The 16,999-nt window shown below is 35.7% G+C and overlaps 1 protein-coding gene across 5 annotated transcripts in view; it reads right to left on the bottom strand.

Moving 5' to 3' along the window:
- Positions 1-16,999, bottom strand: part of DIDO1 (death inducer-obliterator 1) — an 88,404-nt gene that overhangs the window by 37,411 nt on the left and 33,994 nt on the right. For 4 of the 5 annotated variants that reach the window (XM_077831992.1, XM_077831991.1, XM_077831995.1 and 1 more), the window contains 4 exons: positions 14,672-15,551; positions 14,107-14,425; positions 7,903-8,109; positions 6,871-7,096 (listed from right to left, as the gene is read on the bottom strand). In XM_077831992.1, coding sequence (XP_077688118.1) covers positions 6,871-7,096; positions 7,903-8,109; positions 14,107-14,425; positions 14,672-15,551 — 1,632 coding nt within the window. Of the gene's footprint in view, positions 1-1,712; positions 2,151-6,045; positions 7,097-7,902; positions 8,110-14,106; positions 14,426-14,671; positions 15,552-16,999 lie in introns of those variants that run through there. The other variant, XR_013347760.1, reaches the window with a different exon arrangement.

Here is a 16,999-nt window from a genome sequence, read left to right as displayed (position 1 = left end):
AGTCCTCTCAGGTACTCTGGATGCAAGATTTGCCCTCTGAACCCCCCTCAATAGTTTTTACTAATGAAGGGCCCTAGTCCTCAATCAATAATGTATCATGGGCAATTTGCACAGTGATAGCCCTGTACCATACCTTCTATTTCTTAGGCACTATTCTACAATGCTAGGGACTCTTGGTGGACAAGTAATAACAGATCCCATGGAATGAGATAGGTTTGAATCAGGAGACTGGACAATCTCAATTATTCACTTGTGAGGACAAATAATGACAAGGTGGATTTTCGCTATCTGCCTAGACAAAATGCCTCTGCCACTAGCTCTTAGGCCTTGGTGACATACAAACTTGTACTCATTTAACGAAAGGTATGTTTTAAAACTGGTTTAGTTAAACTAGTGCAAGTTTGTACAAAGACATTCTTGTTTCAGTTTGACTGTGGCTTATTTTTGTTTAAATTAAACCTGTAGAACAAGATTAAGCTAAACCAAACTAAGCCACTCAAACTGAAATAAGCATCTACACACAAACTCATGCTAGTTTAACTACATGGTGCAAATCCCTTTGTGAACACTGCTACGGCAGTTTAAGAGTAGCTTGTTTCAGTTTACTTTAAACCTGTTCTTAATAGTTTAAGCTAAGCCAAAACAAGGGTCCATACAACCTTCTGCACTGGTTTAAACTAAATTTGTTTAAAAATCACATCTTAAGCTGAACTAGTGCAACTATGTGTGTAGACATGCTCTTAGTTAAAATGGCACAAGTCCGTGTGTAGATAAGGACTTATTCTTTTCCCTCTGCAGGGGTATTACAGGCTTTCATTGCACCTTATTACCCTCCACTCCCATTATGTGTACATTGCTCCTCTCTTTCATCCTTCCCTCTTTTTTACATTGTACGATATATTTTCCTTTTCCTCCATACCCATGCTACCTTCTACATTTAAAAAATAATAAAATAAAAATACAAGGGAATGTTGCGGAAGAACAATCATCACATGCACATCAGACTTTTTGATTTTGGGCTCTCATCTCACTTCTGTCCTTTGACAATGTCTCTTCACTTTGTTACTTTGTGTAGGAACAGAACCAACCCAAAAGCCCTTTGTATCTGGAATCCTTTGATGACAACTCATGTGAGTAAGCACTACTCAGCCCGTGGATAAGGCTCAGATCTAGACAAAGGCAATGATTAACCTAAGCCATAGAGGAGGCAAAGAAAAATGGAGGCAGGTAGTTAAAAGGAGGCTAACGTAATCAAGGGCAGAGTTTCACAAATGTTGTCCCCTTGCTTCCCGCTAGGAGGCACCATAAAGTTGTCTGTCCCCTAATCCACTGTTGTAGGATGGCAGGAGAGATGTATGGCAAATTTTAGCCTGACAGAGCCCCTTTCAATGAACTATTTCTGCTTTAAAGTCCAATTCATTAATAATTTATAAGAAATACTACTATCAAATAGAATACAGACGCCCTCTCCCCCCCCCCCCGACTTACGCAATCGTTTCGTTCTGGAAAGCCTTGTGTAACTTGAATTTTGCGTAAGTCGGAAATGTATACCATACGTTAAGCAAAAATTTCAGCAATTCAAAAATCCTATTTCTGGCTTATGGAACTTTTTCCAAAAGCGTGAATTTGTGTAAGTCAGGTCTTGCGTAACCCGGGGAGCGTCTGTATTGCAATTAATGGCTATGAATTCATACTAAATTAGTAGTTATAGCTAAGTTGAAGCTAAGTCAATAAATAGTTTATTGGCTTTGTGATAGAAAACTTAACTCAGTGACTTACATCGCAAGATCCAGCATATCAATTTAAAATAGTTTAGGTTTAGTGTACACAATGGTTCATCTAATAAAATATATTTACTATGTCTGGTAAGCTCTCCTCCTCTTACTACCAAATGGAGTTATGATTTTATATAACTTATGTTTGCTGTGACTCAGTTGATAAGTGACTAATCAGCTCAAATAACTTTTAATGCCTAATAAAAGTAGCCTGACAAGCTTAAATGAGAAATTAAAAAACTGTCTGTGAATATCAATTTAGATCTGTCTGGGTACTTTAAAATTAGGATACGGCAGACCTTTACCTTCAGTTTTCTCCTCCTTGTGATCAATCTTCCAGCTTGAAAATGACGAAAGATTTGCAGCCGATTTCCACTTAAGTAAAAATGGCAAAAATTCATTTTCTCTTCCAAATGTTCTTCTACTATCAAAGAATCTGCATTGAAGTCTTTAGATATGTGCATGTTGACATGCTACTAAATGAACTTTGGCATCAGTAAGTGGCCCAGCCACTATCCCCATTGTTATAACCAAAATATTTGATATTTCCTCAAGTCTTCCTTTACCCACATAGAAACATAGGAGGTTTCTTCTGTAATTAGTGACCTTTACAAAAGATGTTAAATACCAATGAAGCAATTTAATTTTTTTCCCTCCAGTGGAAGGGTTAATTATCACTTCATATACTGAATTAAAAATATAACAGTTGGCTAATTTGTCAGAATAATTTGTCCTCTTATTTACTACAGTACCAATAATGAGAGAATTACTATTTATCATTGACATTCTTTAGATCCGTTCTGAGTCATTCTCTACTTTAAATCTTCATTTGACAATATTTCTCTGAAATTTTTGTTGTAGATATTAACTTGTTCAGCTAAAAAAAGTAAAGCTTTATAAACCTTTCAGAATGTTGCTCAACTAAATATTATACAAGCAAAACTGAAAAATAAAACTGCACTCCTAGCCCACCTGACATATGAGGATATCAAAAGGCTCAAATGACTAAAAGAAAAAGAAAAAAACAAAACCATCAATTCAGTACCGGTATTAAATCCTTGTGGTAGACTTTAAAAGTAGTCTAGAACATTTGACAGGACCACAGCTTTAACATAATATGCAGACTTTCCTTATTAAATATAAATCTGGATCCAGACATCTTTCAGATGTGTTTCTTCTGGGATCCGTCATTTTTCATTTTACTGTGATCATCTATTTTGTACAAGTTTTCAAATACACTGGGCAAACAAGGGGCAGATCACACTTTAAAAATATACATATAATTTACAATTCACTGTTAAGTTGAATGACAACCAGATATATCAGTGCCATATGATCCGGAGCTCCATCTTCCATCTGGAGAGGTTTTTTTTATGAAGTGCACTGACAATTGACTTATTCCATATATCTAAGAGCCTCACCCCTTGCCCCGCTATTAATTCTTATGAACTCAATGCATGACATATTAAAAATGAGAAAAAATAAGGACAATAGCTCTTTTGTAGAGCCAAGCAAGCAATGAATATGATCTTCCTTTGCGGTCCCATATTTTTGATAAAAACCTTATGAATGAAATATCAAGCTAGTAGACTAAACTCCCTGCCTCAACATATGCATTAAAAATTAACTCTTTTTAGAAATGCACTGTTATCATAAAACATGGCAGATGATTTTTAAAAGGCCATAACTTTATCAGGTTATTTTAGAAATCATTTTGTTGGGGCTGTGTTTTTCCTGCTTGAAAGATAATCTGCTGGATAGACATTTATACTGTCTATTTTGCTAATTTATTTTACTTCTATTTTGACAAGCCCTGAGGACTTTAACACCCATTTGATATAAACTGAAGGTTAAAGGTACAGTCAAGAAACATATCCTGGCAAAAGCATTAAAATACTACAGATTCTCTCCTCCACTCCGAACCTGCATCTTTGAAAGCCCTTGTTTCACCTTCCCCAATCTCAATGGCCCTTATCCCTGTAGCAATTAAAAATTATTTTTGAAATACATTTTCTATGTATGTGGTGCACTGGATGCTATGAGTAAAAGCAGATCAGCTACTAAAATAAACAGGCCTAATTTCTGAAAAAGAAAAAATATGATGTGTATATTTACTTTCCCATAGCTGTACAGCCTAAATACTGCCCACATCTTCAACACAAATAAATAAAATGTATTATTATTCATGTGGCATCATATGTGCATGATGCTTCCCAGTTAATTAGTACAGCTGAACCAATAAAGCCAATGATTTCCATTCAGACTATTAAGATGTCCAATATTCAGCCTGTATGTTTTGATGGATTTAATAAAAAAAGCCACTTGCAATTAGGGCCTAATTTCTCACCACAAAATAGTATGAATCTGAAAATCCAAGGGAATCTTGAAGCAGCCATTGCAGTGGGGATTGGAAGGAGGAGGAGAAATCTTTAGAACTGTGAGTTGCGTGCTTCAAATAACCATGTTACAAGCGTTTCTGTGTATGAACCAATTTCAAAGGAAGAGATCATTTTTATCATACAAGTGTACTGAATTGCACTCCTACCCAGATTATTTGTCTACATTTAACAGAGGACTAAAAGGGTTTGGGCTCTCTCCGTCCTGCCACCCAATAAAATCACTGTTATGTTAAAGTGTACTGAAATCTTACATCCACCACCTAGTGCAACAATATTTAGCATACAGAATAGCTGCATTTTATGCATGTGCTATATTGACAGAGGAAAGACTAATTTAGGGTCTGAATAGGGGACTGATCCTTCAACCCTCAGTCACTAAATTTACTCATTTGACTCCTATGGGACAATGTGGGCAATTAAGGGTTCTTTGCATGAATAAGGATTTGCAGGATCAGGTCCTTAGCTTGAGGGTAGAGAGCACCTGTTTAGGACAATTTCCATTTCAGTTCAGTACAATGTAAATATATATATAACTATGTACACTGAATAGAATACACTACCTTATTTTTAAATTTTAACAATTTGTAGAATCTCCCTAAGCAAAGAAGTTGTGATTGATGTTTTTAAGGAGACACTATGGATCACTTAAATCACGAATCATACTACCAGAGTTATCAACCAAAAACGAAAGAATCTTTTCCACAGAAAAAAAATTATATTTGGTAGTTTAGTAATGGTAAAAACAGAATCCAAGACATTTGTAGAACTTACCTTAATTAGAGCAATATGAAATTCCATCCCTATTGGCTGATTAGAGAACTCTTCATCTGGTATTTACTGAATTGTTTTGTATTCATTAATAAGGCCTGGTCTACATACACATTTTTTACTGATTTAACTTTCAGTTAGGGGTGTGCTATTCTGCCAAAACAGTTAAATCGGTGTAACCCGTAGTGTGAATGCAGTTATATATGTATAAAGGTACCTTATACCAATACAGCTTTTTTCCCTTACAGAAATAAGCTATACTGATACAAGCAAATTTATACTAGTGTAACTGCATCCGCATTAATGGAGTTGTACCACATGCAATTATAGTAGTATATTATCATCTGTATTACTGATAAAGCAGATTTGTGTGTGTAGACAAGACATAAGAGTTCATAACGGGCCCCTTTTTACCTTTAATTTTAGACAGAAAAAAATACTGCTCTTTGAAACCTACAATGCTAATTTAAAATGCAACTCTGTAGTTGTTATGGGATATAAAGTACCAAAATCTATTAATTTAAATCAAGTAGGGAAAAAAGTAATCTCCAGAACACTATAAATAGCATGTACTAAGGCTGCATTTCTAAAAGAAGTGCAGTAAAACAGAGGGGGAAGTTTAAATTTAAATGCAATATACTACAGTATTCCTGAGACAGTCTAAAGAGTTGTGTATAATAATAAAGTAATTTTTCAGGGGAAATACTTCTGTTTCCTTTATGTTCAAAAGTTCTTTCACCTGAACAATCTAGGTCTCAAGATGAATTTCAAAATGAAAAGTATTCACTTGTTCTAAATGTATATTTGTCAAGTTAATATATAATTAATGTTTTTAATAACCAGATCTACTTCTGAAAATAAAAATTAAACCCCGATAAAAGGTGGTTAATAAAAGCTGGGAGAAAAAGTAACATTTGCATTCATTAAATTTCAAATTGAGAAAATGTCAGACACTAGACACCTATTTATCGTGTGTTTTGTAAATGTGAATGGTATGATTTCACTTAAATTCCAATTACATTATAACACTATTTCACTGGAGTCAATCAAAAATGTGATAAAGTACAAAATCTATTTCACATTACAAATCAGTATTTACTTACCTTTATATGAGCTAACAAGAAGTTATGGATGCTATTCAATACCTGCAAAATTATAATATGTAAGGCAAAATCTCTGCCTAACTTCCCTTCAGATGTTTCCTTGTGTGCGGATAATGTGTGAAATATGAGTAACACAGAGATAACAAGGAAACAAAGGCCACCCCCTCACTTAAGTAAAAGATGATCCTTAAAATATTTAACGTAAGTAAATAAAACACCAGGAATCATAGACTTATAGGACTGGGACCTCAAGAAGTCATCTAGTCCAGTCCCCTGCATTCATGGCAGGACTAAGGAGGAGAACTTGGATATATTTGACAGTTAAAATCTGTCTGCAAAAATACAAAAGCTCTGTAACAAACCCTGTTGAAAAATCCCATCTCGGCACTAGCAATGCAAATGCAAAACTTGAGAAGCAAGTGCCAAGGCTAGACGTATTATAATAAAATTTAAGTTAGTACAGTGAATTGTTGATAACAGGGGCACCTCGTGTAACTTACAATATTTTGAATTTAAGAAGTGTATATTGATACTTACCTCCTCTGAGAACAGAAATGGTTATTGCCTTTGGAAAACATTTGGTAACTTACTCAGCAAGTTTACATTCAGAAACCAGTTGCATACAGACTAGTATCAAAATTATAAAGGAACCTTATAAAATTTCCCTGATATGAGTGTGTGTGAATCTTTGAAGGTGGAGAGAAAAACTGTGTGTCATATTAAGAAAAAGATACCAATTTTCCTAATCTTACAGAGCCAAGAATGGATGGGTATTCAAATAAAATGTAAATGGATTACTCAGGAATATCCCTATGCGATACATACATTTGAATAACAGTGAAGATGAAATGGCAGCAGTCTTTTCTGGCTTTACTGCATTGTAATTATGATCGCTTGCCCAGGATGGTGTGCTGTTGTCTGATGCCGGCTCTTTAGCAACTGGTTGGGTGTTTGCTTCAGTTTTAGGGGCTGTCACCACACTTTTCTTCATGTTAATCTCTTTTTTCTCAGGAGTTGGTTTCTTCTGGGTGGACAAAGGCTTAGTACCTGCCTGTATAATTAGTAGATCCTTAATTACTAATAATAGTAATGACAGAAAGAGTTATCATGATGCATGTATTTAGTGACAAAATGTGTCTTCATATATTGTGAATAATTACTAATGCATTTCAAATTACATAGTTACAATACAAAATGGGTTTCTGACAAGTCTATAAAGCTAGGAGAAATACATTAGCCTAGCAGGAGAGAGTGTTGAGTGCTCTACTCATGAGCAGACCCTACCAGCAAACTGAACACAGCTGTATTTATTATCAAATATAAGTAAATCTGCACATCCAGTACCTGCCACATTAAAGTGGTTTCACAGAGCTAGGTAATATGGATTTAAAAGGGCTTTTAAGAAATTCTCTTTCATTTCCTTACATGTGACACAAATCCCCCTTATCTGCATAGCCTGTCTCCCTATTAAAAAATAAACCTAAAAACTTTTAACCCAGGAAAATATTAATAATTTTAACTTATGAATTAGCTTTAAAATATTCAGTACTAGGGAAATTATTTCAGAAAAGATGTACTGAAGTGCAGATACTTAATTTAATAGCACCTATGCAAAGGAGACTATATTGTATTTTAACAACCTTTTCCTGTTTTCTTTTTTTATTATAAAGATTTAACTGAATTATCTTATTCTTAAATGTAGTTTTAGATCATTAAAATGGCAAAAACAAACAAAAGATTGAATATCTAACGTTAAATCTTGCAAACTTAATATATTTATGTCTGAAAACTGTACAGCAACAAGCTATTATGCTTCAGGAAAAATGCTGCGTTTTTTATTCAGGAACATGATCTTACCTGTAGTTGAGACTTTAGAATTGTGGGTCTCTCAGATTTTGATTTGATCTTCTCTTTTGGCTTTGGTTCTTTTCCTGCACTGAGAAATTTCATGGTGGCTGCAGCATGTTTGAGAATGCAGTCGTTACTGCAGTACACAGAATCAGGCTGAGCCACATTAGAACAGCCAGGACCAATGCATTTTGATGCACCAGGAGCTTCGATTACCTAAAGATTGAAGCACAGCAAGTTCAATTTTTTAACTAAAAAACTGTATATAACCGGTTGTGAGGACTTATGTAACTGAATATAACTAGTGCATCTTAAAAGCATAACATGATTTTTCAATCTTTACTGACGCTATCCCATATCCAACTTTGCTGGCCTAACGAGTTCATGCTTGCAAATTCAACACAAAACCAAAATATTTATAAAATCATTAAAATATAAATAAGCCATAAGAAGGTCCATTTCATCTATATTTATTAAACAGAAAAGTACCCCAGGCTTTAACACCTATTTCTCCTGGAGTTATTGATATCTAAAATGGAAAAGACCTACTGCATTAACCAGGCTGTCTCCCCTGATAATGCAGAATTGTTTTCTGCAGCACATTTTTCCATAGTTTTATCCAGTCTCATTTAAAAATCCCAAGTGACAGGACTACTCCCACTTCCCTAGGGAAACTCCATCACAGCCTAATACTTACTTCCCACTATCAGGACAGACATTTCCCAGTACTCAGTCTAAATTTTCTCTTCATTTCACCATAGTGTCTTACATGTAAATAAATCCTCTTCCTCCTCAGTGTTAACATATACCAATAACAGGTGCCTCAGAAATATTATAGATAGATCAAGTAACATCCTTAAAAGCCTACAAATATTTGATCATTGTGAGGTCTGAGGCAAGGAATTTAAGTTTTCCTTCCTCTGTTTTCCCATTTGTAAAAATTAGGATAACATCAATTATCCATGTTTGCAAAGCACTCTTGTATCTAAAGATGAGAAATGATGTGACAAAATGGAAATATCCTGGACAAACCTCATGGAATTAATATAAACTTTACTAAATTACATTAAACCTTGTTAAATTAGGTTTAATATCTTTGGGATCCACTATATTAAAAATGCAATTGTGTATCTGTTATTATGAAATTATATGCAACTCCTCTAGGAGGATGGAGATGCTAATATAATTCCTCTGGTTATCGGTCCTTTTGAAGACATCCCCTAGATAGGTTTTGCATAAATAGTTCAAAATGGTTTCTCCAGTGACTATCCAAAAATCCTTTTTTTGTCTGTTAAACAGACTGGGTTTAAACAGGCTCAGGGCCTCTTTCCTGATCCAGCAAACAGACAGGATCCTGGTCCACAGAGGGCCCCAAAGTAAGGGTTGGAAGAACTGAGCCTACTGAAGTCCCATAAGATTGTGTGCTTGTTTTGAGCTGAAGCTGTGATGAATTTGAACCCACAAGGAAACCCTGAGTGGGGTTTTGAAGGACTATTCCTGCCAGAGACCACATTAGGATTGGGGAGATCTCTGAAGTAAGCTTACTACCATCTCCATAGGTTCATTTGTTGTTTTTAATATTTTTTCTGTAGTGTCTTTACCTTAAGAATAAAATAGGTTTGCATAGGAAGTGCTGTGTGTTGCCTTATAACTGTGGGCAATTACTCAGTTATTGGTCTCTGAAGAAAAGTAAGCAGGCCTGCTTAGGCAGAGTCTTTTGCTGGGATATCACAGTCAGGGGACTGTGCACCTGGAAATACACTGGGGTCAGAAGGGAGTGGGACTAGTCACCCCTCAAGAGAGGTAACAGCTAGGGAGTTGGAAACCTGAGATGGGTGCCCTTGCTGGGCCAGAGGGAAAATACCAGTGCAGCTACCCTGAGCTGACACACTATACTATTAATTTCTGTTGGTTTCTTCTTGCCTCTCCTCAGTTTGTCAAAATGGTTGTTCCCTCTTTCTGGTCATTAGTGAATAATAAATAAGAACTGGCTTAATACCTAATATTGCAATTCTCCATTAGACAGCTCTTCCCAACTCAATATATTGTAGTTTATAATTAATATTTGTTTACAGTATTTCACCAATTTTCAATCCAAATGACAGTGTTGCTACACAGGCCAATTTCAATTAATTTTTCAATTAAGATTTACTGAGACATAAGTAGTGCTGCTTATCTAAAACCCAAATACCATAACATTTATTTTGTAGAAATAAATATTATTCTTCAGGATAATTCTTTACAAATGCCCACTTTCACATCTGATTATCTCCACAAACAGCAGGAGAAAAATATTACAAAATTAATACATAAGTGTTTCCTAGAAGGCATCTTACATTTTAAAGATCTAACAAGTCCAGCTGTAGTGTGTCACAAATAACTTTTAAAGACCCAACCCTGCACCACTGAAGTCAGTGGTAAAAAATCCATTTTTTCAATAGTATAGGATCAGGGTGTAAGCACCAAACTTTCCTGAATGCCATGACATTCTGATTAAAGTATTAATTAGCTGCGATGTTTGTTACAAAAATTTGAATTATTTAAAATAAATAATCTGTAGAATACAGCTCAAAATACAATGCATGAAAAATGCTACTGACAGAGTGTTACTCTTCTTAAGTGGTAATGACCATCTTGTTGACATCTTTTCAGTTTTTCTGAAAATTCAACCTTAAAGCATGATTCTACTCTGAAGAGTGCTTATAAGTGATTGTGAGGTTCCAAGTTTATTTCCTACTATTATTTATGTATCAAGTGTGTTCAGTGTACAATTAAATTTCCCTCCCCCTCCTCCCCGGCAAATGCTTGTTTTATAAACTCTACCTTCACTCAAGTCAAATTGGAGTCATTCCTCTTCACGCATCAACAACATTACTAAAAGCTTTGCATGCCAAATTACACTTTTAGTACAACCCCACTGTTTTCAAATCATGCCCACACTGAAACCTGTGCAACTTATTACACAGGGTTTATTTTGTCATCAAAATTAACAGATCTGACACTAAATGCACAAAAGGATCAGGTCTGTTGAGTAAGAAGGTGCCACTTTTGCATACTTATCCTTTAGAGTAGAGACTAACCTAAAGAAAGTTTGGGGAAAGTGTAGAACCAGAATTTAATAGTATATAAAACTTAGTGGGTGGGTGAAATCCTGGCCCCATTGAAGTCAATGGCAAAACTCCCATTTACTTCAGAAGCTAGTGGGCGAAATCTTGGCTCTACTGTTTGCCAGAAGCTGGGAATGAGCGACAGGGAATTAATCACTTGATGATTACCTCTTCATTCCCTCTGGGGCACCTGGCATTGGTCACTGTCAGAAGATAGGATACTGGGCTAGATAGACCTTTGGTCTGACCCAGTGTGGCCATTCTTATGTTCACTATTTACACTAAAATTATCTGTAAAACGATTTCTAAATTTTACAAAATGTTGGGGTGCCATTAAATGCAATTAAATATCATGGTCCTAAAATTGAGGCACCCCTCAAAATGTATTCACAGGAAAATTTCTACTGAATTTTCTTTGTCATGGTTCACAAACAAAACTATACTTCGAATTAAAAAAACCAAGTTTAAAGAAGATACGAAATGCTGACGTTAAAAAAAATCATCATGTTTTCCATAACTCCCCCCAACTTTTCTAATAGATTAAAAGACAGCACAGGATAACATACATATACTGATTTATAACAATGAAATATAAAATGAAGAATTTTTAATGGTAAGATTAAGAGCTGTGTTAGGTATACTTTTAATGATTTGTAATTATGGATAGTGAATGAGTACAAATGACGTAACACTTAGACCAAGGCCCTACTGCCATACTTGTGGTTTTGCTAATTCTTCTTTTACACAGACTTGCTAATCTGCTTAAAGTGATGTTATTACTGACAGAACCAAAAGTAACATGTCGCACAGGGTTTGGGGCTGAAAATACACAACAAGAAGCCTTTTTTCTGGGAAGAGACAAGTCAGGGTGACACAAAACCATCATGACATTGAAACTGAAAAACCAGCAGAAAAAAATGCAGAAGTTGAGTAATTGAAGCCTGTGTATGCATAATGTATGGGTTACCTAAAACTAGGGCTGTCAAGCAATTAAAAAAAATTAATCGTGATTAACCTTGAGATTAAAAAAATAAATTGCAATTAATCGCAGTTTTAATCTCACATTAAACAATATCAGAATACCATTTATTTAAATATTTTGGGGGGTTTCTATATTTTCAAATATAGGGTCAGGGCTTGGGGCTCTGGGCTTCAGCACCTTCCCCTAGGAAGCTGTGGACTGAGGCTTCAGCCCCTCCACTACTGATGCCTCTCAACCCGCCCACAGGTATACAATTAACATGTTAAAAAAATTAAAGCATTAATTTTGCTTTCAGTTAATCGCAGGTGTTAACTGCAATTAATTGACAGCCCTACCTAAAACCCAAAGGGCTTGTGTGTTAAAAAGTAAATTGGATAAAGATTTAATAATCTGTAACGTAGAAATGTATAGAAGACCCAAGTGAACATAGGCCCCAAAAAGGAGAGACACTGGAAAAGAGACTGAAGGACTAGACCAGGAGATCAGAGAAGGTGACGAGAAGTATCATGGAAGAACTTCCTGGTGCCCTGGAATGTGGTAACTTGGGCCAATTAAACAATTCCCTCTTGTCTGTTGTTATTTGTCTGGAATAAATGTATGTTCAGACACTATAAATGACAATAATTCCATCTAAAATTGTACAAATAAAGGCAAAAATTGATTAAAGCCGAAATTTGGTTGGACCTGCCACTCTGTTTCATGATTTTTATCCTCAACACAAAATTAAACATCAACATATGGGAAAGGATATATTAAAAGCTTTTTAGTATTTTATGTTAAATCTGCATACATACACTGAGGATAACTGTAGTTTTAAAGTTATAGAATATATCTGAAAAAGTTTTTCTTTTAAATTTACAAGTATTCTGCTGAAAATGTCAGTGATTAAAAAATTTCACTCCAAAGTCTACAAGCCTCATGCCAATGGCAAGCTTCAATACAACAGCTCTGATGCTAGCTAGGAAATGGTATTCCTGTCCAACCATTAAAATGCACACAAACCCATAAAATAAATTACTGCAGTATGCTGTCAGCAAGTATGTAGGATTTTTTTTTTTTTTTAAAACTTGCTGAAGAGAAATAAAGTAGAGATGACAGTCAAGGAGGACGCCTGTCCTTGCAAATACTAAAATAGCACCAGCAGCAGAAAGGTCAATTACTATGGCATTAAAAGGTTTTAAACTAGTTTAAAACTTTTTCACTAGGAGGGTGGTGAAACACTGGAATGCGTTACCTAGGGAGGTGGTAGAATCTCCTTCCTTAGAAGTTTTTTAAGGTCAGGCTTGACAAAGCCCTGGCTGGGATGATTTAATTGGGGATTGGTCCTGCTTTGAGCAGGGGGTTGGACTAGATGACCTCCTGAGGTCCCTTCCAACCCTGATATTCTATGATTCTAGTTTAAATTCAAGTTAAGAGACTTTTTGCCTGCATTTAGAATGGCACACAGACTGGCTAATGGCTAATATAAAGAAAGTTCCTGTAATAATTGTATGTAGAAACTGGCAACAATTTGAAAGGATTTTTTTTTTAATTAAATATATTTTCAGAGCCATTTTTAAAAAATAAAGTCTATCAATCCCCCTTTTCTGTGTATGAAGAGCTTCAAGAAGTAAGGTCAAAACACAAGGTCAAAGACTGGCTGGAAGTGCACAGCACAGCTTGAATGTGCACAGGCACACAAGTTTGCCAATACTAACTGGACACCTACAGTGAAAATTAAACAATTGACAAGTTATTAGAAAAGGCAATTTTAAAATAAAGACATGCCAATTTCAGAATTTTAAGAGTCTTTATGAAAGAACAGGAATTCAGCCAGTGTCTTGATTACCCAAATAAAAGAATAACAGATGCATACATTATTGGGGTATTTTCCTTATCCGATGTATATGTTTTGTAAATTGCAATCCTTCAAAAATTAAAAAAAATATATGCTAATGATTGTGACACTCCACTCATTCAGTTCTGGATCAAAATCTTTACTTATAAATCAGAAAGATACAAACAGCAAATATCTAAAAAAAAAATTTAGCAGCTTTGTTTTATATAAAAGTGTGTTGCAGCCCATAGATAAGCTAATGCCTCAACACATTCAATAGAACAATAGACAACAACTAAAATACTTACAGGTTGAAATATCTTCAGTTTTTTCTTACCACTTGGATTTGCAGCTTTTTCAATCCTACCCTTGATTCCTTGATCCTCACTGGACTTTTGTTCGACTGTTCCTACACTTGTGAGCTCTGTGCCATCCACGTTTAGTTGTCTTGATTTAGTTTCTTGCCAATCTGTTTCCGAAACTGTCTCATCCTGCCCCTGCAGAATGGTGCAATTTGGACAGATATAGTCCTCCCCATTCCTTTCCAACAGTCGCCCACGAGCCTCAGAAATCCCCACACAGTCACCATGAAACCATTCCTCACACCTATCACAACAAATCATAAACCTGAAAATAAAGAACAAGTGGTTAAAAAATAAAATACTGAAAAATTCAAAAACAAAAAAAGTCGTAATTTTGTCAGGAAGCCAGTTGCTTTGTATAACTTATTAATTTTACAAACTGCATTCAAATTTAGTATTTATTAGCTTACCCTATTACTTACAACCCCATGAAGTTGCAACAGAAAAAAAAAATTATATACACCTGGCAATGAAATCTTTAAACAATACTTTGCATATGTATATAGCCCACCTGTTATTATGAGGCTGGTGACAGATACAGTACAGAGTATTTGGGTCATAAATCTCAGACTCAGATTTGCTTTTTGTGAACTCTTCAGATTCTTCATCTTTGATCTCCTTTGTTCCCAGGGCAGGCTTTATTTCCTTCTTAACCTGAAGATCTTCAGTATGTTCCTCAGACACAACTACTTGACTTCCAGTCTCAGTGCTATCGGTAGACTCAGGTTCTTGTTTGACAGGCCGTTCAGTCTTAACTTGATTTCCTGCCTGGACATCAACTGTTTCTGTAGGATTTTGTTCTAGGTGTTTTTTCCTGAGGCGGTTCTGTATCTCTTTCAATGTCAGTTCTGCAGGTTTTTGTTCAATGCGTTTGTTTCTTAGACGATTTTGTAGTTCTTTCAGCGTCAGTCCATCACTATCACTATCAGAGGTATCATCATCATCATCATTTTTTGCACCTTTGCTTTTTAAGACTGGCTGATCCTTATTGTCTTTAGAGTCACTCTTCCGATTGCTAGTTTTTATATCTGGAGTGCTCTCCACACTGCCTTCAGAAGCAGTCTCCACATCTGTAACCGGACAGGATGCTGGTTCACTTGAATCTTCAAGAGCAGTAGGAACATGCTTCCTACCTCTACGTCTTACTGTTGTAAGAAATTCTTCCACTCTTTCAGTACGCTTGGGTTGCCGTCCGCTACGCCGGAGAGACAGGCTTTGTTGCTGCTGCGGTTGTTGTTCACTAGTGTCCACATCAACATCTCCTGCACCTTCTCGTTTGGCAATTGTAGTCCTTCGAAATCCCCATGTTTTCTTGAACTCCTTACTTGTGGGCTTAATAGCTTTTTGTTCCTCCTCATTGCTTTGCTCACCTTTATCATCCAAAACGGATGCTAAAAATAAAAGTAAAATTATGAAACTGATACTTCCTCATTTAGAATCACAGCTGACACTTTTCTTTTGGAACAAATCTTTCAAAATGTCATCATGTTTTCTTTGTGAGAGTAGATATATACACATGTTAAATGTGGTATGCTAGATGATTACTTAATAGCTCTGAACACAACAAAGAACACACTTTTTCTCAAAGTTCCTATTGACAGGGATCACTAAAGTCACAGCCAATATAATTAAGCAATGTGCAATTCCCCACTTCATTTTTTGATCATGATGAATATTAAGCCACCCTTCCTGTTCACATGACAACTGCACTCCAGTGTTCCACCTCACAGCAGAGGTAGTTTACTGTCCCATCTAACACTAAGTCAACATAATCCAGGAGCTAGGAATTGCTCATGCAGTGCATCTCCTTCTTTCCTAGATGCTTATAATATTCCAAGCTCTTGCTGGCCTGGTATAACACAAGCCAAAAGAGAGAAAGAACAGGTTAAAGAACATAAATTAGATATATTCAAGTCAGCAGGACCTGATGAAATTCGTCCTAAATACTTCAGGAACTAGCTGTAGCAAGCTTGGAATGCTAGCAATTATCTTTAAGAACTCTCTCCTCACCTCCCCCCATTTATTTAGGATGTTTTAACAACTTTCCAATCCGTGCCATGTAAGTATCAGGAAAAAAAACAATTATTATAAAAGCTAGCTTTTGTTTAGAGAGATATTATACAGGAATATAGCTATCAGATCTTTCCATTTAACAGAGTGTTACCATATTACAGAGAGAGCATTACAACACCTATAATTTGTTGTTTCCAGTGATTTTATAAAATTGAATGAAATCACTATACACACATTTAACACACCAAGCTTGTGTATCAAATGTTAATATTCAAAAAAAAACTGGACAGGTGTGCTGGTTTATTTGCAGGTCAATGTACTCAGAGTAATGAATAAAAGGTAAGCAAATATTTATCTGTCCTCTATTTTCCTGGGCATGTAATGGGTGTGTTAACTTTTTCATAACCACAACCTTCCATATTTATTTTTAACCATTCCTCTATGATTGGGCTATTTTTCTTTTTCCAGTGAGAGGCTACCAATATTTGAGCAGCTACTAGCAGACGAGAAATTAATTCATTTCTTCTTGCATGACCATTTCTGCTAGGAAGCCCCCTAGCAGGATTACAATGGGATCATAAATATCCAACCAACTATAGTATTTAGTTACGTACTGCATCCCAATATTCTCTATTGACTGGATATGACCACCACATATGCCTAGGGAGGTTGTGGAATCTCAGTCATTGAGGGTTTTTTTAAGTTCAGGTTAGACAAACACCAGTCAGGAATGATCTAGTTATTACTTAGTCCTGCCTTGAGTGCAGGGGACTGGACTAGATGACCTCCCAAGGTCCCTTCCAGTGCTATATTTCTATGATATATG

The sequence above is a fragment of the Eretmochelys imbricata genome, chromosome 13 (genome assembly GCF_965152235.1).
Source record: "Eretmochelys imbricata isolate rEreImb1 chromosome 13, rEreImb1.hap1, whole genome shotgun sequence".
Lineage (NCBI taxonomy): Eukaryota > Metazoa > Chordata > Testudines > Cheloniidae > Eretmochelys > Eretmochelys imbricata.
The sequence above is the reverse complement of the archived record's forward strand: the minus strand, read 5'-3'. Positions and strand labels throughout refer to the sequence as shown.